Source organism: Varanus komodoensis, unplaced genomic scaffold (genome assembly GCF_004798865.1).
Source record: "Varanus komodoensis strain SLA01 unplaced genomic scaffold, ASM479886v1 scaffold47, whole genome shotgun sequence".
Classification (NCBI taxonomy): domain Eukaryota; kingdom Metazoa; phylum Chordata; class Lepidosauria; order Squamata; family Varanidae; genus Varanus; species Varanus komodoensis.
In genome coordinates, this window is record NW_025336045.1 from 1,838,421 (window position 1) to 1,864,903 (window position 26,483).

The following is a 26,483-nucleotide window of genomic DNA, read 5'->3' on the forward strand; positions in this document are numbered from 1 at the left end:
TGCAGGATCATATGCATATGCAGGATCATACTGTGTATTACCAATAGTTTAATATTTTAATCTTACTTTTTCAAAATTAAGCACTTTCAAACCTAAATAGTTATGTGTCTGTGTCATTTTGTGAAAACTATAGGGATGTTACTGCTTTTTTCAGATTCAGAAAAAATCATTAAGCATTCTGGTAAACTATGATATTTTTTACATTTCTTTTTTGTTTCAAAGGACCATGTCTGTGAACTGCTGAACACTATAGATGTTTGCCAAGTCTTCTTTGATATTGTAAGTCTTATGAAAGTTTTTTAAAAAGTTATGTTGAAGACTGAAATCCTATACACACTTACTTAATTGATTGGACATTATGGGAATTACTTCCAAAAAAAACATACATAGGATTCCACTTCACAGCTAAGACAAAAAAGATTAAAAACATAAATAAAATTGACACTTTAAAATGTCTTTGTAACAAGTATAAACATAACAAAACTAATCTGTTTCTTAATCCCTGTGAATGGATTCAGAATGGGCTGCAGGATCATATGCTTTACCCTTAGTGTTACTTCTACCATTCTGCTTTAATTAAAATTAAGAGATTTATTGAAATAAATATTTGCTGCAGTTAAGACTAATTTGATCTCCTGTTTAACCAGAGTCACTATCCAGGTGCGAAGTGGATTAGAATGATTTAGCTTATTTTTAATGTATTTAATAGACTGCCCTTCAATAAAAAGTAGTTTTCAGTGTATATGTTTCCAAATATTTTAGCAAAACACAAAAACATATAACAAATTCTTTAAAAAGACATGGGAGAATTTTTTTTTCATGTGCTGCCCAAGACACAACAGAATTAGTGCCAGGAGAGAGATCCACAGGGCACCAACTGCAAGAGGGACCTACCCTCTCTACTTCTGGCAGAAGTGGAATCTGGAGAAGGTTTCTGATTAACTTAATTAATGGGGAAATTCATGTGGAAGTAAGTGACCCAAAAATTACCCAGAACCTACACCAGTTTAGGAAATCTTTTCCTAACCTGACCTCTCTCTTAACTTACCACTCTCACTAGATATTTAACTGGCAGAAACTGACTGTAGGTGAAACAGAAAGTTGGAGGTGAAACATCTGGAGGGACCTAGATTTGGGAAGGCTGGTTTAGGGCTTCATAAATTGATAGCAATTGTAGCAGTCTATTTTCTAATTGTAGCAAAAGTTGGAAAAGATCAAATGATCCTGTACCTCATTCACAAAAAATTAATTGTAATTAAAAGATAAGGCCTAGTGTTTAGATATCAACCCTTAAGCTACTATATCAAAATATATGAAAAGACCATTTGAGCTGCAATCCTGGACTTACCTGGAAACAAGTTTCATTGAATTTCATAGGATTATGTCTGAATAAGCCTGCATAAGATTATGGTGCTAACCTGAGAATCTATAAAAGATGCTTTAAAACATAATACTGTATGCTTCTATACTTTTAAAATATGCTAATAGATTTTAACTTGCATAGCATGCTTCAAATGCATAAAATATTTGAAGGATTAAATATTGGATGAATGAGTAATTTGACCTATAAAGCCCTAAACAGCTTGGGACCAGGATACCTGATCTCCTTCCTTATATGCCCTCATGCTCCTTAAGATCTATGGGAGAAGCCCTACTCCGGGAACCTCTCTAAGAGAGGTAAAAAGGCCAGCAACTTGGAGTAGGGCCTTCACTGCTGTGGCGCCCAGACTCTGGAATGTACTCCCCAGAGAAGTACGCCTGGCACCAAGTTTATACTCTTTTCGGTGCCAGGCCAAAACCTTTTTATTTAAACAGTATTTTAAAATTTAATAGTTTTTAAATTAAGTCATTCTGTTTGTTTTGTGATTTATTGTTTTGTTCTGTTTTATTATTTATTGAAAATGTTGTTTTAATTGTCTTTTTAAATATTGTAAGTCGTCCTGAGATCTTGTATAATAGGACGGCATACAAAAGCAAATCAATCAATCAATCAATTGTTAGAATGATTGTGTAATATTTTGATCTGTTAGCTAATATTACGACCACGCTATGAAAGATGTTCACCATATAAGCCATCTTTATATTTCTTTTCTAGACTGTAAACTTTGATTTAACAAAAAACTACCTAGATTTGATCATAACTTACACAACACTAATGATATTACTGTCTCGAATTGAAGAACGGAAGGCCATCATAGGATTGTACAATTATGCTCATGAAATGACACACGGAGCAAGGTAAAATGCATTGTATCCTAGAAACCCTTGCAGCTTTAGTCACATTACGGACTATCTTTTCCTGACTCTCACTTGTTGTTTTCTTTAGTGATAGGGAGTATCCACGTCTCGGCCAGATGATTGTGGATTATGAGAACCCTTTGAAAAAAATGATGGAAGAATTTGTACCACATAGTAAAGTACGTGTGGATTTTTCTGTTTTGCTGAAAGCAAGTGTCGTGTGTGTGTGAGCGTGTACACGTGTGCTTATCCAGACTGCACTGTTTATAACATGCCACTTCTGTGTGGATTTAAACGCATTCGATTGTTCATTTAGCATATTTATGTCAACAGGCAACTCGTTCCCTTCTTGGCAAAGGTTGTAAGTAGTCAGATGTCTGTTAATTAAAAAGGAATCATTCTTCCCACCTTTTCTTTGCTTTCTGAATTCTTGATTTATGCATTATATTTAATACATAACTACATGGAAATATTTATTTATTTATTTATTTAAAACATTTCTATGCCGCCCCCATCGCAACAAAGCCTCGGGGCGGCTCACAACATTCATAAAAAGATACAATTAATATTTGTGTGTGTGTGTGTATATATATTTACATATATTTATTATATAATTAAACACAGGAGTACATGCCTCCAATTGTTTCTCCTATATATATTTATGGAAGTCACTAATATTTAGATAACATTTTATTTAGTAGATTTATAGTCTGCCTTTCCCTAAAAATAGTGCTCCAGATGGTTCACAAGAAAGAAAAATTGACCAAGTTATAATGTTAAAATTCATCCGTTAAAAACAAGTTCAGTAAAAGCACATGAAATGAAAAGTGAGTAAAAATGAAAAGTGAAAGAGCCTTTTCCAAGTATCTTAACCCAGGCAAGCACTTATGAGACAATCTGCTTGGCCTGATTGCAGGCTGTATAACACTTTACCTGCTTGGAAATGGACCAGTAGCCCACAAAGCTGTTGTAACAAGGGCTTCATGTAACCAAAACTCTAGTCATTTTAACATTTACTCTATTTCTGTTGGCAGAAAGTATTACAACATCTTTGGCGCACGTTTTCAGAATACATGGGGTTACCATACTGTCTACTTGCTCAATAGTGAAATTCTCACAAAAAAAGATAAAAATGGTTAACATTTCAGGATATACAGGCATACTCACAAATTCATTTGGCAGTGCATTCCTATGGATGGAGCATCCTCCATGCATTCTCAGTTGACCAGAAAGCATTCTCACTGTATACAAGGATTTGAATCCTGGTCTTGAATTTGCTAGTAGTTCCAATTAATTAACCTATTCAATGCACTAATTGGTTTTTGTTTTCTTATGCTAGCTTTTTCTTACGTTAGCTTTTTATGTGAGTTTTTGGCTTTGCCATTTTCTAATTCCTGTTACAATATTTTAACAGTTATATAATCAGTGGCTTGGATCCAACATTATCCTTCCACTCAGAGAAGGCGATGCAATGTTAGTCAACTTCTTATGCCACCATCCATGCTTTTCAGAAAAATGCTTCAACCCTCTTGAGCAGATTTCAGGGGGCTGCAGGAGGCTGAAATCACATATACCCCCTTCTCTTTTCATGAGGAGTTTCTCTGAGAGTTGCCCCGGGATCCAGTGCAGCATAACCAATATTCTTCAGTATGAGTAAGATGATACAGGCAGGTTATTCACAGTTAGATTTTTAAGGTAACCAACAAAATTAATGTCGTCAGTATTTTAGCCACCTCACTGCATGTTGTATATGGGAAGCATATACGTTTCTCGCATTCTCATCCCCTTCCTCTGATGGAGTGGCCAAACACAGGTGAAAACTAATTCTGCAGCCATAGCCTCACATCTGTATTGTGGCACAGCCTTTGCTGTAGCTAGGCTTCACAGATACGCAACTTCAAATGTGGCTGCTCTTGCTTTTCTATGCAACCCAAACAGAATCCTTTTTGCACCAGCTGGAGTGTAAGTGCATGTCTGTGTGCAGGTATAGTAGTGTGTTGCATATGACGTTGGATAAATGTTCAAACTCTATTTTGATTTTCTGGAAGTCTGGACCATTATATGCTTGAGAGTATTGTGATAAATAGCTACATAAGTTCTGTGTTTAATTTGCTGTTATTGACAATAGCACATCCATATTTACTATGAATTTGTTTGAATTCCAGGCTCTTTCAGATGCCCTAATATCACTCCAGATGGTTTATCCTCGACGAAATCTCTCAGCTGACCAGTGGAGAAACGCACAGCTCTTGAGTCTCATTAGTGCTCCCAGCACGATGCTTAATCCTGCGCAGTCAGACACAGTATGTCACTTTGCTTTCAGTTAATTTGAGCCCCCTGGAAATGCTTCCCTGAGAGCTGGGAGACCCTGCTGAGTGAGGGGCAGGGCAGGGGAGGGGAGGGGATAACATCAAAGGGGAAGAAAATGCCTCTGCACAATTCTCCACTACCTCCCCTTTCTTTCTAATTCCCAGTCCACCTACCCCACTTAGCAGTGTCCCCTGACTCTCGGGGGAGCATTTTCAGGACTCTCGGAGGCCTGGCAGGAAGAGGGAGAGCAGGGAAGTCAGCTTTTAGTAGCTCTTTTAGCTATGTGACTCTCTGAATGCAGCCTAAAGTTTGTGTCATTGGGTCGTTTTTTTAAAAACCAGCATAGACAAGATTTATCCCAGGTATGTGTGTATGCATTTCTATTCCCTGAATAGTTTAGAATTTTCGTACTGTATGTTTGTTGCTAGATTGTCAAAGTAGTATGGAATTTGCAAGCAGTTAATTAAGGTGATACTCCCAGTGTATAACCTTATGAATAGATTTCTTAAACAGGAGTCTAGTTAATTTTGGGCAATTAATCATAGATTTTTACAGTGAAATGGTAACCTTCTATCCTTGATAGATGGTAAACTGTTGAAATGAAAAATCAGATTTTTGGAAATTATTGGGCTCTGAGTAGTAGTACTTGATTTGAAAAGTCTTTGAATTGCTTGAAAACATGCTAATTCAAATGTTTTCAAGATATTAAGTTATGTATAAAGTAGTTTAGTTTGCTTAGGAGACTGGGGGTGCATTTCATTGTGCTTAAATGATTCTCATGTATGCTTTTTTGAAATAAGGTGATTTTGCATCAGGGTTTTTTGTTAACATGAAGCCATTTTACACTGAAGGTAAACTCCACCACTCTGAGTAGGATGCCAATAAGTCCCTTAGTCTGGATGCTTATGGGCATCTTGATCAGATTGTGCCTTGGACGCCTAAGGCATACAGTAAGGCAGCTCTGCATGCAGCTATGGTGACTAGCAAATTTGTGGTATATCTATCTAAAACATTTATATCCCATCCTTTCCGACAAACAGCTCAGGATGGCTTGAGTGTCCCAAAGTGTTTATAGGTTTTGGGGCAGCATAGAATGTGAATTAAATAAATAATTAAATTGAAACCACTTTTATTATTTGATTTTCATATTGTCCAATAGTTGAATCTCTTTGGGTGGTTCACAATAATTCACAAAAACACAGACCACAAATACAATAAAATACTGAATGACATTTTCAAAATACAAAATTTAAAAATAATTAAACAGTAAAACAATTTCAATGCAAACTGGACAAGCTTAAAAGCTATTGGCATAGATGCCCTACCCTGACATTAACTGCCATTAAAAGCATGTGGAATGTTGGTGTAAATCAGTCTTTGGTTTAAACATGGTTTAACCAAAGTGGGTAACAAACAGATCTTAAATAGTTTTTAATAGCTTGCCAGTTTTGTGCCAGAAGCTATGGTTGCTGGAGCGTAGCAGAAACTGTGTATTTCTTTATGAAATCCAGTGGCTATACCACAATATTACAGCTAAGTTGATCTTGAATTCTATTTAACTTGTGTTCTGCATCTGAACCATACCATCTCAGGGTATTCTTATACTAGGAAGCTGCAAAAGTTGATATATTTAGAACAGATGTGAACATCTGAAAGTATACTTTAAGTATACTTTAAACCCTTTTGCAGCTCTGAAACAGCTGCTAATACTTGGTTTACAATTGTAGGTAATGCTGAGAGAGCTACATAAATTGTTTCATCAGCCTGATTTAAGACACTGCTTTCAGAACCCAGGTATTAATTAGCTCACTATATATTATTTTATGCTTGCTTGCTTTTACCCACAGATGCCATGTGAATACCTCTCTCTGGATGCAATGGAGAAATGGATTATTTGTAAGTTTAAATCTTCTGCTGAAGTACTTGCAAGTTTCCCCCAGCTGTTCCATGTCCAATGGGCTTACAGTACCATGACAGATGTACCAATGTAGTTAAGGAAGAGAAGGCATTTGTCCTATCTCCCAGTCCTTTCCCGTGCATTTTCTCCTCATAGCCTTCACTGTGTCCAATGATCATTTGCCTTTTTGCCTGCCATCCATTCATTGATGGAATGAGATTCCTTTCCATTTCTGAACTTGCATTAATGTGCATCTGCATAAATTTGCATTTCTGATAATTTGTGCAACCCCCCCCCCAAATGTGCATTTTCATACATTTTCAAGTTAGAGTAAGCAGGTTTTGAAACTTGATTCAGGGATGATCCAGAGTTAAGCACTTCGAAGGCTCCTTGATATCAGGTGAAGAATTAAGCATGAACTTAGGCTTCTGTCATTAAAATCAATGGTATTTCAGACTGCTTGTTGTATGTCGTAACTTTCTCTGGAGATTCCAAAAAGTGTAATTGGGGAAGTTTAAAAAAAAATCAGCCTACAAAATGTAGTCAGATGTAAATTGTTACTGCTTTTCCATCTTATTTATTTTTATTTTTTAAGACATTTTTATGCTGCCCCATTCGCCGAAGCCTTGGGGCGGCTTACAACAATAAGTTAAAAATACAAATACAATAAGTTAAAATACAAACATTAAATTATAACCTTAAGTTAAAATGTTTGTAAAATGTAAACATAAAGTTAAAACACAAAAATAACAATATAAAATAAGTCGCCCTGGCCAGGCGGTGCTTTCTCCTTTCCACAATATGCAGTCTGGCTTGGTCTGTTTCCTTGTCTGTTACAGTTGCCAAATGATAACAGAGTAACAAGGTAAGATTGCATATAGACTATGTTGCCAACGGTTAGCAGAAAATATGAGAATAAGTGCCCTCTAAAGGAGGTGGGCTGAAGATCTCCCCATTAGCAAGGCAATCCTTTGGGTTTAAATGTCAGTTTAAGACTAGAAATTGAAAGCTTTACAATGTGAGAGGGAAAAACTTAAGCCCAGCAACTTTTGGTACACTCACTCTGTTGCCTTTTCGCCTATGTTTTCCATTTGATAGCTTGGCAGCTGTTCACAGTTAAGCCCACATGCGCTCTCAGCAGCTCACTCTCTTAGCCTTTAGCAATTGAAACTGACATGGACATTGAGCAGGCAAGACTATATATCAGAAAGGGGAAAAAAACACGCACAACTGTGAAAGACCAAGAGAAAATAATATTTTTTAACATGAAGACATTTGTGAGTATTGCTGGTGCTGGAAGGTTTTTTTTTAAGTGCAACGCCAGTTGCATTTTTGAAGCTCTAAAAAAAGCAGAAAACAAAAAGGAGTCATGACAGCAAGGACAGAAGAGACAGGATGAGTTGGGCTGCAAAGGATATGGAGATACCAGCTGGAGGACTAAGGGGTTGAACACCTACAGTGAATCCAGTCATCTGTCAGGTGCACCATGCATGCATTATTTCATGGACAGCCCACACTGCTTAGGCTAGTGCAGGGCTTGCCCTGTATGTCTGTTTAAAAGACGGTAGACAAAAGATGTCTGCCCAGAATCTGGCACCTTTTCATTGTATTTATGAGGGCTAAATACAGCTTGGCTATTGACAGATATAAATGTTTTTCCTTGTTCTATGTTGTTTTATGTTCTTGATCAAGGAAACATAAAACAAGAAGTGAGGTGGTTTGGTTGTTTTCCTATTATCCCATAAAAATAAATTGTAAAAAAATGATGTTTATCAATATTTGACAGACTGTTTAATGTTTGTTTAGAATGATACATTGCAGGAATGTAAAATAATGCAAGTGCTTGTTTTGTGTGTGTGTGTTACATTGTTTGTAATATTTCTTCCATGGACTATAACAATATTAAAAGGATGAATGGATGCAGCACTGCCATCTATTTACATAACTAGGGTTTTGCTAATATTTTCAATTCGGCAAGACTTGTGCCTCCCCTTTAAAAAAAGCAATTGATAATGCCAAGATAATAATCCAGTTTTTCAAATTAAACTGCATTGTAAATTTGCTGTATTAAGCCTTTTTTCAAATAACTTATCTGCCCATTTTTAAATAATTTAAGATGACTGTATGTTAAAAAGCAAGAAAATTAAGATTTCATCTCCCAATTGCAGTAAAAATTGTGTATGATGTATTTCATGTATTTTGGATTAATCAGACTAGTTTCTTAGTAGACTACAATGTATGATGTACCTATAGTGATCCACCTTATTTTTTTTAATAATCTATTTGCATTCTTTTTCTTTTGGTGCAAAGTTGGGTTTATTTTGTGCCATGGAATCCTGAACAGTGATGCCACAGCTTTGACCCTTTGGAAACTTGCCCTTCAAAGCAGCTCTTGCTTGGCTCTCTTTCGGGATGAAGTTTTCCATATTCACAAAGCTGCAGAAGACCTGTTTGTAAACATAAGAGGGTATGGGGCCTTTTTATTTAATTTGTTAAATTCAGACTGGATTTTGTTTACCCACCTTTTTGTTGCTGTATGTTACATAATTTATTCATGACAGAAGAAAAGAAATTTTGGAAAATTCACTGTAATGTGAAGTTAAGAAATTGGGAGAAGCAGCAACAGCATTGCATATGTCCCCTTTCTTCCATCAGCTAAGTTATCCTGCTTTCCTCTGCCCAGATTCTTCATTTTGTTTTCCCACTGTGAGGCCTGCCTGGTTCAAATGAAGCCAAGGGGATTCCTAAACACAGTTTAAGAACCTTTCTTAAGTATTTCTGAAGTAGGAGTATTAACAAGTCACTTTTAACCAGAATAATCAGCAGGTCAGACATTCTGATGAAACAGGTGGGCAGTGATATATGAAAATCTGCATATGGATAGGAATGGTGAATGAGTGGGGGAATGTTCTTTGCCTTTCTCCCTCAGCTTCATATAGCAGTACAACTGCCCCAGGTCTTCTTTCAATGTTTACATGTCTGGTGTAGTTTTTTCTTTGAATCTAAGATGCAGCATTCCTAACTCTGCATCTAGCCTTACTATCAGGTCCAATAATGCAGCTGCCTGTCAAGCTATATAAAGCTTTATTTTGCTAGTTACATCCACAGAGGAGTTCAAGTAGCTTTTTATCCATCAGAATGTTTTTAACCTATGTTCTCAGAGAACATCCTCTTTTTCCCCAGTGGCAAAATGCTTTTGAAATTGAGAGGAATTTTTAAAATATAACATAGAGGCCGTGGGCCAGAAATTCAGGAATTTTGGAGGTCTTGACTATTATTTGTGGATTGATGGCCTTTAGCAAATTGGATGGTAGCTGCTGGTTGTTGTAACCTGGTTGCAGAAAAGTAAAAACAGTATGTGGAGCTTGAAGTAGAGCAGCATAATAACAGCTTGAAGCGACTTAGTTTTATACTTTGGCAAATGTAAACTTGAGATTGCACTTGGCTATCTCCCAGCTTTGTGAAGAATTGGCTATCAAGCTCCTAATTCACTTTTTCATAAGTCTGAGATGTGATTTGATCTAAATGCAGGATCTTTAGAAACCCTTTCTCTGAATTCTAAAGTGTCATGTAGTTTTGGAGAGATGGAAGATCTTTATTGCTAGTATATTTATGCATTTTGTTTATACCTGCAGCTATAACAAACGGATTAATGACATAAGAGAATGCAAGGAAGCTGCTGTTTCACACGCGTAAGTGAATTGTCAAATTTCTTTTATAAAATATCGCTGGTTATGTATTTCAGTGTGAAGCCTAGGTTGTAACTGTGTTTGTGACATTGCCAGACTGTGGCTTAGATATGAAGATTCCAGTTCATACACTGAATGTGCTGCTGTCCAAGGCAGAGAGGGAGCTGCTGCATTCTTCCTCACTGCCTTCCTTTCTTATCTGCAGCTTCCACATATTTCAAAAAGCTGCTCTGAGGGGTCCTCCATCTTTATTTGTTTAATGCTTGTTTATTGTTGTTTGAAGGAGGGCACTTGGCAGTTTTGCTTACATGCCCTAGAACTCTGGATCCAGGCAAATGTGTTGTGTCATAAATCCCACTCTCTGGTTGGTCTGTTCTTGGATAGTATTCCTACATATTTGAGAACAGTATTTGAGTAACATGCTTGTGTAGATTTTGTGAAATTCTCTTAGAATGCCATACCATGCATCACCTCATGTTGCAGTAAGATATTTCATTAAAAATAAGTTTGTTTATATGAAAATCAAAGTTCATGGAGAATAGATTTTGTTTATCTTTCAGCTGGAAGTATAAAAGCAGTATGGCTTTAGAATTGTATTAATCTTGAGGTTTGAAGAATAATATGACTTAACTAAAGTTTAGCTTTTATTTAACTAAAACTCCATTTATATATGGGTATGGACTGCTACAGACCTCTATGCAACTTGACTTGATCTTTTAAGTAAAGTATATGGATGACTGATTTTGTTCTCTAAACAGTGGTTCAATGCATAGAGAAAGGCGCAAGTTTTTACGGTCTGCACTGAAAGAGCTAGCTACTGTCCTGTCAGATCAGCCAGGGTTACTGGGTCCAAAGGTAAATATATTCCACTAAAACTGGAATTTCTAGTGCCTCTTCCAAAATTCTATGTACTTAATATATACATCTAATTTCTGTGTAAAGTGCAATCTTTTAATGTGCTTTTTTCCTCCAGGCACTTTTTGTATTTATGGCATTATCCTTTGCTCGTGATGAAATTATTTGGCTTCTTCGACACGCAGATAACATGCCTAAGAAGAGTGCAGATGATTTTATTGATAAGTATGTTACTATCTAGTCTAACTTTTTTGGTCAGATTGTTTGTGCCCTATGGGCCTTGATTCTGTTCAATTCTTGTGTTCTTTTTCTTGCGGTACATTGTGGTTTGGATTGTGTTAATATGTGTGACAGATCTTTCCTTGGCATTTAAATACGGACTTAATATCCTTTGCTCTTCAGTATGTTAAAGGTTTCCCTGTATTCATGCAGATTGGACTTGCAAAAGTGGAATTATATTAAAAAACATTTATATGTGGAGTGAATGCAAGCTATGCAGCTCAGAATAATAGGCATGTGCCATGCTAATGCTCTGTTAAAACAATGTGATGTCCCTGGCTATAGTGTACAAAAGCAAGGCTGCAGTAGGAATGTTCAACTTGGTTTGTTTAAGGTGTTTTTCTACCATTATTCATCAAAGTCCAGTTGTAGTTACAATAATTAAATAAGAAAAACAAAATATATCATCCATACTAAAAACATTCTAGCAAGTCAAGGGAAAGAACAATAGTCAGTTCCCAGGAGTCAGCTGAAAGAACAAAGCTTTTAATTATTTGTGTAAAAGTTCTGATGCACCTGGTTGAATTTCTCTAGGGAGAGAGAGTTCCACTAGTGCTGAAGTTCCAATAGAAAAGGTTCCTCTTTTGGTACATGCTAACGTGATCCTTAGCTTGGGGTTGTCACTTGGTGCAAACCCAGTGCATATGGGCTTTACAAAGGTTGAACAGCTGTCTAAGAAAAAGACTGAATCCAGGTTTCGTCAGCAGATCTTAAGTGTTGAGGCTGCAGAGGTGGACTGAAGAAATACCTCACCTCACACTGCTTTCTTCGCTCCTCTTGGAGAATGCAATGTTAGTGTCACAAAACAACCAGCATTCAAGTAGGTTAATGGTGGAGAATGCCATAGTGGTCTCATTGGAATGCTACAATAGCCTCAGTCCAGGGAGCTGATTTGGACATTCCCCATAGATTGCTATATGCCCTGAAAAGATGGTAACCTCTCATGTATGCATGCGCACACACCTGCTGTATCAGGGAGGCTTGAAACCATATTAAGGGGCTGTTCATATGATGCAACAGCCCACTGTGGGTTATTTAACCCTGGTAAGGATATAGTTTGTGTTTCAAGCAAATGGTCAAACAACCCTCACCCATGCTTTCCAAGTTTGCATGACATGACAGACCCTGAAGAGGGCCTGCATACACAGCTTGGTAGCTGTGACTGCTTTGATAGTTCTGAGCCCAGTCTAAATCTTAAAAGTAACTTGTTAGTCAGTTTGGGGGGTTGCTGATTGGGAAAAGGGAAGACTTGGAAGCCCCACTGGCACCCAGAGTAAGGTACATGACACTGGCCTGTGATGCTTGAAGATACATCCAGTGATTGATTACAGAAGACAACTTCCTGGTGTGTGTGTGTCTGTATAAAAATCTTTCTTTATAGCAAGCTGGCTATCCAGGTTTGCCTTTTCAAATCACTTCAGTGTTAGTCTTTCCTTCTTTATATGTACCACAAATCTAAATGATAGTGTGCCTTTAATCTTGTGGGATATACTTCTTCACATATGTGAATTTCCATTCATATTCAAAATGTGGAAAACATAGATACCACAACAAATAAATGAACATGGGTAGTCCTTTAATATTTGCCTTCTGTTGCCTAGGGCAGATATTGACTAGGCTTATGTGACACTGTAATCTGAGTATTTTACCTCATCAGGAATCAGCTACTGAGCCACTTGGCAAGAGTGACAAAAACCTCAAATTGGTTATACCAGTTTTGCTTAAACAGAAATTGCGGTTGGCTGGAACTGGCTTGCTTCTCTCCCTACTGCAATCATGAGCCAATTTTGGCTCATGGCAGATTTTTTGACCTTTTTTATGTCTTTGAACTGTGCATATCTCAGTCATTCTCCCACCCACAAAAAAGGAAAGAAAAAAAAATGGTCAAAGCTACTTTTTTAAAGGGGACCTTGAATTTTGATAGCTAGCTGTCCCAAACTGCTTTGGAAAAATGGGGCTGGGTGCACTTTTGCACATACTGAAAAACTGGAGTCTTGGGAAGAATTACCATGAGGATAATGTCAGGGGTGGGAGGAAGATTTGGATCTTTCCACAAAGATGTAAAAGTTACCAGCCCCTCTTGGTTTGTCACCAGGGTCAGTTAGCATGACATGAGAATGTGCCCTATAACTGCTTCCAGGTAAACTGGAGAGAGTGCCAGGGAAACCTGGCTTGGGCTCAACAGACTGATACTATGAGTGTTTACCACCAGGAATCAGAACACCCAACAAATTAATGTTTTTCTAAAAAGTACTGTGTAAAGGAATATATGCCATATTTTCCAGTTGTCAGTCAGTGAGGAGTCCTGTATTTCTCTATGGACTTGGTTTTCAGAAAATGGTTCCATTGCATCTTTAAAGCACATTATAGTCCCCGTTTCTTTTTATATAATCTACTTTCAGAAAAAAATAGAGATAAGAGGAGTGTCATGATCTATGTTAATCCCTCTTTGTTTTCTTAGTGTTCCCTCCTCATAATTCAATTAGATCATGTAATATTGTTTTCTTTAATTATATATGGTAACTAGTACAAAACTAGAGAACTTTTTCAGTCATAGAATGATCAATGTTGTTGTTAGTCGCGAAGTCATGTCCAACCCATCGCAACCCCATGGACAACATTCCTCCAGGTCTTCCTGTCCTTCACCATCCCCCGGAGTCCATCCAAGCTCACACCAACTGCTTCAGTGACTCCATCTAGCCACCTCATTCTCTGCCGTCCCCTTCTTCTTTTGCCATCTGTTGTTCCCAGCATTAGGCTCTTCTCCAGGGAGTCCTTCCTTCTCATTAGGTGGCCAAAGTATTTGAGTTTCATCTTCAGTCTCTGGCCTTCTAAAGAGCAGTCAGAGGAGCAGCACTCCTCTAGGACTGACCGGTTTGATCACCTTGCTGTCAAAGGGACTCGCAGGAGTCTTTGCCAGCACCACAATTCAAAGGCCTCAATCCTTTGGCACCCAGCCTTCCAACTTTCATAGCCATACATTGCAACTGGGAAAACCATGGCCTTGACTATACACACTTTTGTTGCCAGGGTGATATCTCTGCTTTTTAGAATGCTGTCTAGATTTGCCATAGCTTTCCTCCCCAGGAGCAAGTGTCTTTTTATTTCTTGGCTGCAGTCCCCATCTGTGGTGATCTTGGAGTCCAGGAAAATAAAATCTGTCACTACCTCCATTTCTTCCCCATCTATTTGTCAGGAAGTGAGAGGACCGGATGCCATGATCTTAGTTTCCTTGATGTTCAGTTTCAAGCCAATTTTTGCACTCTCCTCCTTCACCCGCATCAAGAGGCTCTTTAGTTCCTCTTCACTTTCTGCCATGAGAGTGGTATCATCTACATATCTGAGGTTGCTGATATTTCTCCCAGCAATCTTAATTCCCACTGGTGATTCATCTAGCCCCGCCTTTCTCATGATGTGCTCTGCATATAAGTTAAATAAGCAAGGCAACAGTATACAGCCTTGCTGAACACCTTACTCAGTTTTGAACCAATCAGTGGTTCCGTGTCCAGTTCCCACTGTTGCTTCTTGACCCACATATAGGTTTCTCAAGAGACAAATAAGATGGTCAGGTACTCCCATCTCTTTAAGAACTTGCCACAATTTGTTGTGATCCACACAATCAAAGGCTTTAGCATAGTCAATGAAGCAGAAGGAGATGTTTTTCTGGAACTCCCTAGTTTTCTCCATGATCCAGCGTATGTTGGCAATTTGATCTCTAGTTCCTCTTCAAAATCCTGCTTGTACTTCTGGTAGTTCTCGGTCCACATACTGCTGGAGCCTAGCTTTTGGATTTTGAGCATCACTTTGCTAGCATGTGAAATGAGTGCAGTGGTGCGGTAGTTTGAACATTCTTTGGCATTGCCCTTCTTTGAGATTGGAATGTAAACTGACCTTTTCCAATCCTGTGGCCACTGTTGAGTTTTCCAAATTTGCTGGCATATTGAGTGTAGCACTTTTACTGCATCGTCTTTTAGGATTTTGAATAGCTCAGCTGGAATACTGTCGCTTCCACTAGCTTTGTTGTTACTCAGACTTCCTAAGGCCCATTTGACTTCACATTCCAGGATGTCTGGCTCGAGGTCAGTGACCACCCCATCGTGGTTATCAGGGATGTTAAGCTCTTTCTTGTATAGTTCTTCTGTGTAATCTTGCCACTTTTTCTTAATCTCTTCTGCCTCTGTTTGGTCCCTGCCATTTTGGTCCTTTATCATGCCCATCTATGCATGAAATGTTCCCTTCATATCTCCAATTTTCTTGAAGAGATCTCTGGTCCTCCCTATTCTATTGTTTTCTATTTCTTTGCACTGTTCATTTAAGAAGGCATTCTTTTCTCTTCTAGCTATTCTCTGGAATTCTGCATTCAATTGGGTGTATCTTTCCTTTTCTCCCTTGCCTTTCGCTTCCCTTCTTTCCTCAGCTATTTGTAAAGCTTCCTCAGACAGCCATTTTGCTTTCTTGCATTTCTTTTTCTTTGGGATGGTTTTAGTTGCTACCTCTTGTACAATGTTGCGAACCTCCGTCCAAAGTTCTTCAGGCACTCTGTCTATCAGATCTAATTCCTTAAATCTATTTGTCACCTCTACTGTATATTCATCAGGGATATGATTTTGGTCATACCTGAGTGGCCTGGTGCTTTTCCCTACTTTCTTCAATTTAAGCCTAAATTTTGCAACGAGGAGCTCATGATCTGAGCCATGGTCAGCTCCTGGTCTTGTTTTTACTGACTGTATAGAGCTTTTCCATCTTTGGCTGCAGAGCACATAGTCAATCTGATTTCTGTGTTGACCGTCTGGTGATGTCCATGTGTAGAGTTGTGTCTTGGGTTGTTGGAAAAGAGTGTTTGCTATGACCATCGTATTCTCTTGACAAAATTCTACCAGCCTGTGCCCTGCTTCACTTTGTACTCCAAGGTCAAACTTGCCTGTTATTCCGGTTATCTTTTGGTTTCCTACTTTAGCATTCCAATCCCCCATGATGATAAGAACATCATTTTTGGTGTTAATTCTAGAAGGTGTTGTAAGCCTTCATAGAACTGGTCAACTTCAGCCTCTTCAGCACCAGTGGGTTGGGGCATAGACTTGGACTATTGTGATGTTGAATGGTTTGCCTTGGATTCGAACTGGGATCATTCTGTCATTTTGGAGATTGTATCCCAGTACTGCTTTTCCTACTCTTTTATTGACTATGAAAGCTACTCCATTTCTTCTGAGGGATTCTTGCCCACAGTAGTAAAACTGATGGTCATCCAAATTAAATTCACCTATTCCTGTCCATTTTAGTTCACTGATTCCTAAGGTGTCGATGTTCAGTCTTGTCATCTCTTGTTTGACCACATCCAGCTTGCCTTGATTCATGGATCTTACATTCCAGGTCCCTATGGAGTATAGATCTTTACAACATCGGACTCTCCTTTCACCACCAGATACATCAGCAACTGAGTATCCTTTCGGCTTTGACCCAGTCGTTTTATTCTTTCTGGCGCTACTTGTACTAGCCCTCCGCTCTTCCCCAGTAGCATATTGGACACCTTCCGACCTGAAGGGATCATCTTCTGGTGTCTTATCTTTCTGCCTTTTGGTACTGTCTGTGGGGTTTTCATGGCAAAGATACTGGAGTGGGTTGCCATTTCCTTCTCCAGTGGATCACGTTTTGTCAGAGCTCTCTGCTATGACCTGTCTGTATTGGGTGGCCCTGCATGGCATAGCTCATAGCTTCATTGAGCTATGCAAGCCCCTTCGCCACGAAAAGGCAGTGATCCATGAAGGGGGAAATGATCAATATATTTACTTAATTGTGGACTTTTATCTGAGGTATTCCCTTGAATTTTTTTTCTCTGCAATTCTGTCTCACGAAAATCTTATTATATTTAATCAACAATTAGTTATGAATTAAGAACAAATAAATAGGCATAAAATGAATATATTATGAGTAAACATATTAGAATTGTTTTGTACAACTAAATATTTTAAAAAGATGATCAAAGTCTCAGACAATTATCTTTTCCATACAATATTGTGTGTTCTTTGCTGCTGGTGTTTTTTTTTTTTTTTAATACTGTGTTTTGTTTCTTCCTTAGGCACATAGCAGAGCTGATTTTCTACATGGAAGAGCTCAGAGCACATGTACGGAAATATGGCCCAGTTATGCAAAGATATTATGTGCAATACCTGTCAGGCTTTGATGCAGTTGTTTTAAATGAACTTGTGCAGGTGAGCTTATCAAAATTTTAAACCAAAAGCAGGTTACGAATACTGGAATTTGTGTTGACAGGTTGATTTTCAATGTAGTGAGAGAGTCCTTAATTAAAAACTCTGTAACTTCCATTTTGTTTCCTAGAATGCAACCTTGTATTAGACCATCCCAAGTCTGAAACAGGCTTTATCAGTTAGAAAGGAATTTATGATTTTTTTTGTCCTGAATCTGGACAGGGGTGGACATAATCACATGTAGTAGTGATTTTTTCACTGGCCACTAGATGGGGCTCAGATATTTGTCCAAAATCTGTGTGAATTTTTCACTCTTTAAACTGTAGCCAGTAATCATTTTGCAAGGTTAAAACTGCTTATTTAAGAAAACATTTTTTATTGAATGGAATATCATGAAGGTAAAGGATATTATAATGGAAGAAGGACGTGTGCAGACATGCTCTGGTACATAATGACAATTGATTATGGTATCTGGAAGGGTCCTTTAAGACATACATGTTGACATTTGAATTTTTTGCCTCAAGATAACTTTTCAGATGTATATTTTATAACATTCCTTAGTTTTACTGTTTTGATTAATGTTAAAAATGTGCTGCACTCTTGTACTTGAAGCAAAATGAAAGCAGAAGCAGTATAAATTATTTCATTTCTGTACTGTCCCACAGCCAGAGCTCTCTGGGCAGTTTACAATAATAAACTTGGTGGATTTGGTGCTATTACCCTGGCATCTATGAAGCATTACTCAGCCATGTGTAATTTCTATATTTTAATCGTCTAATAGGGGACACATACAATTTTGTGGGCAGAATTATTTTGATGCAAGTTCTCAGAGATGCACCTTGTTCGCACAACATGGTTTGTTGGATGTTCCAGCCTGAGAGTGTTTTTCACAGGACAGCTTATTTTTCACAAAGAAGCCACATGGACGACTCATGGTTGCTGTGGGGTCGGGCTTGCCAATGATTGGTTGTTTCATCATTGTAACCTTGGGAAACCAGTTTTATTGTGTGTAGTGATTGGCAGCAGAACTGCTTAACAAGAGCAGCTAACATCCTGTGCTGTTCCCTTTTTGATATCTTGCCAGCACCTGCCCTTCTGTCAATGCTGAAATAGCATTTCAGAAAGATGACACTTGTTCCCTGACTTTTTTTCACCAGTGTGTCAGAAATGTGCAATTGAGAATGAAAGGTTTTCTTTTTTACATTTTCATTCTTTTGAAGTGTACACTTCTCAACTGTCCTGTATATATTGCCTGGTCAGCTGCCAATGGGGAGAATGGGGCAAGAGAATTAGCATATCAAATGGGAGGGAGATGTGCTTCTCTTGGTTTCAAATGAATTGACTCCAGTTAGTGTCTTTACCTTTTTTTTAGCTTCTCCAGCTATTCCAGAAAGGGAGATTTTAATTCCTTTACCTTTTGGTGGTCATTTCTGTAGTGCTCCTTACTGCTTAGGGTTCCAACAGTTCCCGAACAGTTTTTTTTAAACCCTTAACACACAGCTACACAGGACAGAGTGAATGGGGCCCCAGAGGAGAGCAGGTGTAAGCATTGCTGATACTAGAACCCAGTTGGCTCTGTCCTAGCACCCTCTAAGAATACAAGAACCTGTCAGGAATATGTATGCATTTTTGGACTGTAAATGGAAGGGAGCATGAACACCTGCAGTAAGGGAGCAGTTAAACCAGATGTGCAACATTTCCATCCATTATTTCCCAGCCATTAAATTTGTGAATATTTCTTCATTTTAAAAAATGCTGTCAAGTAATCGCAGTAACTGCAGCAGTATGTGCTCCAAAAAGAAGCTTTAAAAAGTGGGGTAGTTTTATCACTCTTTCTGTAAAAGCTGGGGGCTCAAGGGAGTGTTGAAAAGGTGCAGTCAAATGCTTCAGAACAAGAGCTAATTTGTCCTGCCAGTGCCCCCCGCCCCCACACCACACCTTATTGGTATGCATTCTTTGCCACTTTTTTTTTTCTATTAAAGTTTGCCAATTAATTGGACCCTGGAAACAGTGCACAAATTATAAGTGTTTACTTTCCCCCATTGTGCTGCTCCCTCTAATAGTGAAACAAAGAAATTGACCAAAAAATGGGAACACAGTTGCACAATTTTCAGAAGCTAGTTTTTCTTGTAATAGACCCCAGTACTTTTTTGAAAGGGCAAAAAATAAAAATTTCCAAATGAAAGAAGTGGCAGTCAGAGCAGGTAGAGAAATATATAACAGATTCTGTCATGAAGGACACTGGGAAACATGTAAGGATCAACTGGAGGACTGAGGGAAGGAAGGGAAGAGCAACACAAGTAAGCCTGTTCATCTGCTGGGCATAAAATGGGTTGAGTGAACAACCAACCCACTGTGGTTTAGCATTTTCTCCATTTTATTCTGAATTACTACTTTTTACTGCTATAATACGATACCTTCCTGGTTCTTAACTTTTAGAACCTTTCAGTTTGTCCTGAAGATGAGTCCATCATCATGTCCTCCTTTGTAAACACGATGACCTCCTTAAGCGTGAAACAAGGTAAGCACGTGCATGCATAAACCATGACCAAAAGCCATGTGGAATTTATCAAAAGCCAATCTCAGTGGCAGTCATTGAATTTCAAATTTGGATGGTTCAGAGGAGTCCCTTAAAGCTCATTCTAATGGGACTGCCTATAATGCTCTGAACAGGCATCCCATGCAGGAAGAGCATGGAGGTGATCTTTGCCTCCACACCCCTCCCTACCTGAAAGTCAGCTAAATGGTTGATTTTATCCATCTGGTAGCTGTGCTTCAGGCAGGGAGGGAAGAAGGCTGAAGCACTCCAGGATATACTCTATCCTGCCTGACCCAGTCTCTCCTCCCCTTTCACCTCTGTACCTTTTTTCTATGGTAAGTCTTAGGACATGAGAGATGCTGACACAGTCCATCCTGCAGTGAGTGGGAAGTCTGAGGCTCCTTTCCTATCTCAGAGTTGGCATCTCAATGATCCTTTGACCCTCAGGCCATAAGATTATTCTGTTACCTTCTATACCCTATTAGAAACTACTCTTTTTCTTCTGATCCACCTCCAGCCAACCTGAACTCAGCCTTATGAGGAAATATGCACATATTTCATACTATTGTTCTTGAACCTGCGGTATACTTGCCTAGCCCCATGGTTTTTTTGCATGTGGTTTTACTGACACTGAAGTGATTGACCACTGGTAGAAACTGAACTGTTGGTCTTCCTTCTTGACCTGATTCAGCTTGTATTTTAGCAAAGCTTCTCAAAGCATGTGTGCCATTTCCTCTGTTCTTGCTGGACCCCCTTCCCTCTGTTACTGTGGTCTTGATGGTAAGTCTTGGCCGGCACAGAATGAGAGCCTGGCATGAATATTCTGCTTCACCAGACATCTCAGAGAAGTCCAAGAACCACAAATAATCCAGAGTGCAACAGTCTTTGGAGGTGAAACCCAAGTATAAAATAAAATGGTAACATGTCTAACTGAAGTTGAGGCTTTCCCTATTCAAATGTTGTTTTGAGTGCATAGTTTGAACAGGAATGCTTTCATTTCAAAAATTGTACAGAGCTACTGATAAGGCTAAAAACATTCAGCAAAAAGGCTGGTTTAAGGTATGGCATATTAGGAAACAGGTGGCTATTTTGATTACTATAATAGTATATTACAGTTTGGCCTTTCACTTTCTTTCATGATGCAGTTGAAGATGGGGAGGTATTTGACTTCAGAGGAATGAGGCTTGATTGGTTTAGATTACAGGTAAGAATTACCTTTGCATACTTTTAAATGCAGTGTTTGTTTTTCTCTGCTCCAGAGTATATCAATTTTCAGTCTGGGCAAAATGTCAGATTTCATGTTTTTAAATGCATGTATGTCCAGAACAAGCATTCAAATCAACTGCTTGCTATAACAATTTAAACTGCAATCCTGTGAAAACTACCTCAGAGTAAACCTTATTGAAATTCATAGGACTTTCAAATATACACAGAATATACTGTACCAAATCAATCTCTCTCTCTCTCTCTCTCTCCCTCTCCCTCCCTCTCATATATATTTGTCATTAAATTAAAGCAGTGACACACACATTTGTAGGAAGTTAATTCAGAACTGTTTGTTGTGCGACCTGTATGCACTGCTGTATCATATCTGCTAGAGATTAACAGATTTCTGTTTGGCTGTTTACATACACATTCAAGAATATTAAGCAAGATCATTGTTCAAAGCAGGACTGGACAATTTATGGTCCTCCATATATGTTGTATAGCCAGCAGTGGACTGTGACGGGAACCATAGGTTAAAGCAGCTGAAGGGTCACATGTTGTTTCCCTCCGACACCCTATTTTGTACTGTGTCAGTTACCTTTTACTGCTGGTTTGTTCTTTCTATTTTTGGCAGATTGTTATAGATAGATGGCCATGATCCAGCTTTAGGTTTGAACATGCATGCATTAAATTCAGATTTCATTTTATACTAGAGAATTTGAAGAAACAGCCCACAGATTACTTTTCCTTTTTAAGCCTCCATTTTTACCTTCAGCTGTCTTGCTTGTGGCTGATTTTATAGAAACTTTCCTTAATTTCTAAGATTTCAACATGGTAAAAGAACAAGCTGGCATTCCCAGCAGAAAGCATTCTTCCAGAATCAGAGATAGAGGGCTGAGGGTTGTTGCTACACCTAAAGTCCATCTGGGCCACTTGACTCCTACTTTCTCACCACCATTCTCTTAAAAAGAAATATTACAAATAAGCATGGAAGAGTCCAGTCATGGTGGGAAGGGAAATGTATGTCTCCAACTTGCATTCTTAGCAAAATAACTTTTAAATCACAAAGGGACACCAGTTGCCCATCTCTTAGAATTAGATCCCAAAGTCCTGTTTTTCATTGTGAGAGATGAGTGTTCCTCATTTTGCTTTGTCATTTTAAACAAAGAAATGGACTGTAAAGTTAAGTTTAGTGTTGCAAAACAGGGTTTCAGCTGACTGCACTATCCTTTGCTTCTTTTCTTGAGGTTGGATCTCTGTGATACTGTGAAATTGGTTTTATTTAAAACTTGGTGATATAGATGCTAGGGCCAGTCTAAGATGAGTTTATGTTTTAATAACTAGGTCCAAATAAATTAATGAAATGTCTTCAGTAATGTTGGATAAAGTATGTCCATAGGCTGGCCAGGCAGAAAATTTTAAATCCTTTTGGTGGCAGGCTGCTATTGCTGCTGCCTTTTGCAGCTGCTGTTCCCTGGAATCCAAGGTTCTGCAAAACATCACTGGGGGTTCCACAAGATATCATGAAAGAAAACAAGCAAAACCACTGCATTTTCACATTCACGCAAGAATTGCCCACGGAGCCCTTCCCCTTTCCCCAGTTGCCTTTGAGATGGAAGGGGATCCAGGAAGAGGCCTCATCCACAAGAGAAAGGAAGGGGCAGAAAGTGTGTCTATCTCAGTCTCATAGGGAGTGGTATGGGGACAGTTCCTTGTGCATTTAATGACCAGCAACAGCCTTTATTTCACCTCTTATATCGCACACATCCTCCATAGATTTCAGACAGGTATTAGCTACTGAGGTGAAGGGGTGAGCAATGTTTTGACAGACCCTTTTAGAATGTTTCCCTCCAGCTTCTGCAGACATCCTCTTGTGCCCAGCCCAGCCCGACAAAGTGAGCTGAGCCAAGAGGAAGCCTGAACATTCACAGATCTTCAGTTGTGCAACCAGCAGCCTTCCCCATTAGGTGTAGCTGGCCAAACAGCAACTGCATGGAAGAAAGAGGGATGTTGTGAGTGGGTGTACCAGGTGCCATTCTCTGATCCCCGGTGGTGGCCATGCAGTACACAAAAGTGGGGCAGTGCGAGTGACTGTACCAGGTTCCATTCCCAGCAACCCACCTTTCTCTCCCCATTCCCCACATTGCAGCCAGAGGGTTCTCTGAGACATGAAAATTATTTCATGGATTCCTCCAAGAACTAAAAAAAGGTTGAGAAAGGCTGGCCTTTAGTATGAACAATGGAAAACAAAAAAGAAAAAAATAAAGATGAATATATCTCCACTAAAAGCAGACATTATGAATAAATTTGAGGCAGAATTTGTACAACTGCTGGATTGGATCCATACTTATTCATGCATAGAGGAAGCTAGTCATGAGCACTTTAAGAGCACAATCCTGTACATATATATAGAGAAAAGAGACATAAAATTTCCAGGTCTGGGGAAGCTGGAGTGTAGACTTTTTCTGGTCTAAACATGCATAGGATTGTACTCTTAGTCTCATGGATTTCACTGGGGGCCACTGTAAGCCTGATAAAATCTGGATTCATGGCTTTTTTTTTTACTTTTTACAAGTAGAATACCATATAATATATACATCTAGAGTCCCCAAAGTACTTTATAAATTTAAACTAAATTACAGACTTTTCCATAGGATAAGCATGGCCATTGTTTAGAAACAGGAGCACAGGATAATATCAAGCAGTTTCAGGAAGTGCAAAATAACATGATAAGGGTAGAAGTCTGTAATAACAGAGCTGTGCAGCCAAACCAGAGTTGAGAAGGTTATGCCCTGTTCTTTAGCATTTTATTGCACATACTCAAAGAGAACCTTTGTAGAAAGGTCACATTGTCAGACATTAAGCCAGTCATTTTTCTTGGAAGTTGTTTTTGAGATAATGTAAAAGGCCTGGTTTTCTTCAGTTGTTCACAGAAGTTGTAAAGGCAAACAGGGTTGGGAAAACATGCTGTTCCTTTTATGTAATGCTGAATTTTAAAAGTCTTTTTCCTCTTTCAAAAATAAAACAAAATATCCCTAACTTAGTTTATTTTTGGGGAGGTAGGAAATTTTTGTCGTAAACTAAGATTTTTGAACAGTCTCTATTTCAAGTAACATGTGAACCTGTAGCAAAATAACATGGAATTATTATGTCTTGGTACGGCTTTGATTTCTTTACATTTCCACTGTGAAAATATTTGAATAAGAGCAAGAAATACTTGATAAAGAATATAAACAGTTTTCCATAAATAAAATATAAGGAATGCAACAGAAAAATAAGGGTTGCTTAGTTAAGCCAACCATTTTGTCTTTTGTTAAGCTATACGTTTTGAAAGTCCTATTTTCAATAATGTACATACTCATCGGAGACTCAAAATATGAAGTAGAAACTTCAAACGTGTTGTATCATAAAGCTGACTTAACCCCAGTAAACTAAAGCAAAACTATGTTGGAAATGTAATTTGCTTTCTATATTGAACCAAAATATTGATTTGCTTTCAACCATTTATAGTAAAATAATGCTTGGCTGCTATTGGTGTGGATTTTCATACAAGTATTTGGCTAAGATTCTAGTATTGTCCATTATTACTCTTTTTTATATATCCACAGGCATACACTAGTGTGTCTAAGGCTTCGCTTGGTCTTGCAGACCACAGAGAACTTGGAAAGATGATGAACACAATTATTTTCCACACAAAAATGGTAGATTCTTTGGTGGAGATGTTGGTGGAAACATCTGATCTTTCTATATTTTGGTATGTCTTTTAATTTAGTTCTAAAGCTTTCTTGTTCATGTTTTTATTTTATTTATAGGTAAAGCAGAGCCAGTGTAGTCATTTGGGAAATGGTTTTCTATTTGAGCAAATCTTTTAGGCCTGGGGGCCACTTCTATAACCTTTGCAAAATCATATGATTGCTAAAAAGGAAAATTATATAGATCCAGCTATGGAATTCCTGTGAGACAAGTTACAAATTGTCAAATGCTGTGCATAATCAGAATATGAAAAACCTACTACTATTTGGTGACAATTTTATTACTACCCATCTAGTAATAGACCCTATTAAAGTCAATGGGACTTTCAGTGATTTTATTAATATATGTGCTTATATGACTGATTTTATTAGACTGTAGGCTTTGTAGTCAGAGGATTTATCCATAGGTTCCTTTCCTCCTTACCTCGTGCCCTGGTTCTATCCAGCTTTAGGCTATTGTGATACATTTTACTAGGGACCACTTTTAAAGATGTTTCAGAAATTTCAGATAGCATAGCATGCACTTGCCTGGAGGCATTTTGGGACTAAGCATTTGGTGCACATTCCTCCAGTTTTACATTAGCTGTGCTGGCAGCTCCTGAATGCAATTTAAAATACCAATACAGTACTTTACAGTACTTTTGAGAGGAATTTGGACTAATTTAGTTTTGCTTTTGTTTTGATTGCTCTTCAAATAATTTATGATACAGTGATGCTGCTCTTTTAGTGTTTTTTAAATTGTAAATTATGTTTGGTTTTAATGTTTAGCAGTTTTTTGGAAGATTAAAATGTCCTATTATGAGCTACTTTGGAGCAACTTTTAGCTTTAAAATGAAGTATAAAATAACTGCTTCTTTGAAATTAAGTTCATTTGCCCGCTCCCTCTTCCCTAGTAAGGAACAGCGTCATGAATTATTGGCAACTGGTACAAGTACATGCATTTGCTTGTTTTCAGGAATTGTATGACTAGTAGATTAAAATTGCCAGCATTTTAACTCTTGTGTGCTTAGTTGTATGTATTATAGTAAGTATTGATTATTTTATCTGAGTAGAAGGAAAACATAATCTGTTTCTCTGAACAGTTTTTATAGCCGTGCTTTTGAGAAGATGTTTCAGCAATGCTTGGAACTGCCCTCACAGTCCAGATATTCAATTGCATTCCCACTGCTTTGCACACACTTCATGAGCTGCACCCACGAACTATGCCCAGAAGAGGTAATTTGGTAACTTAATAAAGTAATGTTTCCACAGGTAGAAGAAAAGGCTGAATGGCTTTATTGTTTTTATATATGGAACCAGTGGTAGAATGGAAAAGGCTAAATTCATCAGCTATAGCGAATATTTGTAACATAGTTAAACTTTAATTTATTTGGTTCACAATTTAATTGAAATGTAATCAAATGTGTGCAGTTTAATTAAATTGTGCAAACAAATAAAAACTGAGAGAGTATACTAATTATATGTGTGCACACATCACTTTCAAGACAGCTTAAAAACAATGTTCAAATCAGT

General features: G+C 38.1%; 1 protein-coding gene across 3 annotated transcripts in view; it reads left to right on the forward strand.

The window, feature by feature from the left end:
- Positions 1–26,483, forward strand: part of NCKAP1 (NCK associated protein 1) — a 74,454-nt gene that overhangs the window by 24,561 nt on the left and 23,410 nt on the right. For all 3 annotated transcript variants that reach the window (XM_044445108.1, XM_044445109.1, XM_044445110.1), the window contains exons 4-17: positions 223–279; positions 2,096–2,238; positions 2,327–2,417; positions 4,404–4,541; positions 6,396–6,444; positions 8,756–8,912; positions 10,081–10,137; positions 10,893–10,989; positions 11,108–11,214; positions 17,345–17,477; positions 19,914–19,995; positions 21,159–21,217; positions 24,828–24,973; positions 26,054–26,186. In XM_044445108.1, the coding sequence (XP_044301043.1) occupies positions 223–279; positions 2,096–2,238; positions 2,327–2,417; positions 4,404–4,541; positions 6,396–6,444; positions 8,756–8,912; positions 10,081–10,137; positions 10,893–10,989; positions 11,108–11,214; positions 17,345–17,477; positions 19,914–19,995; positions 21,159–21,217; positions 24,828–24,973; positions 26,054–26,186 (1,449 nt within the window). The remainder of the gene's footprint in view (positions 1–222; positions 280–2,095; positions 2,239–2,326; positions 2,418–4,403; positions 4,542–6,395; positions 6,445–8,755; positions 8,913–10,080; positions 10,138–10,892; positions 10,990–11,107; positions 11,215–17,344; positions 17,478–19,913; positions 19,996–21,158; positions 21,218–24,827; positions 24,974–26,053; positions 26,187–26,483) is intronic.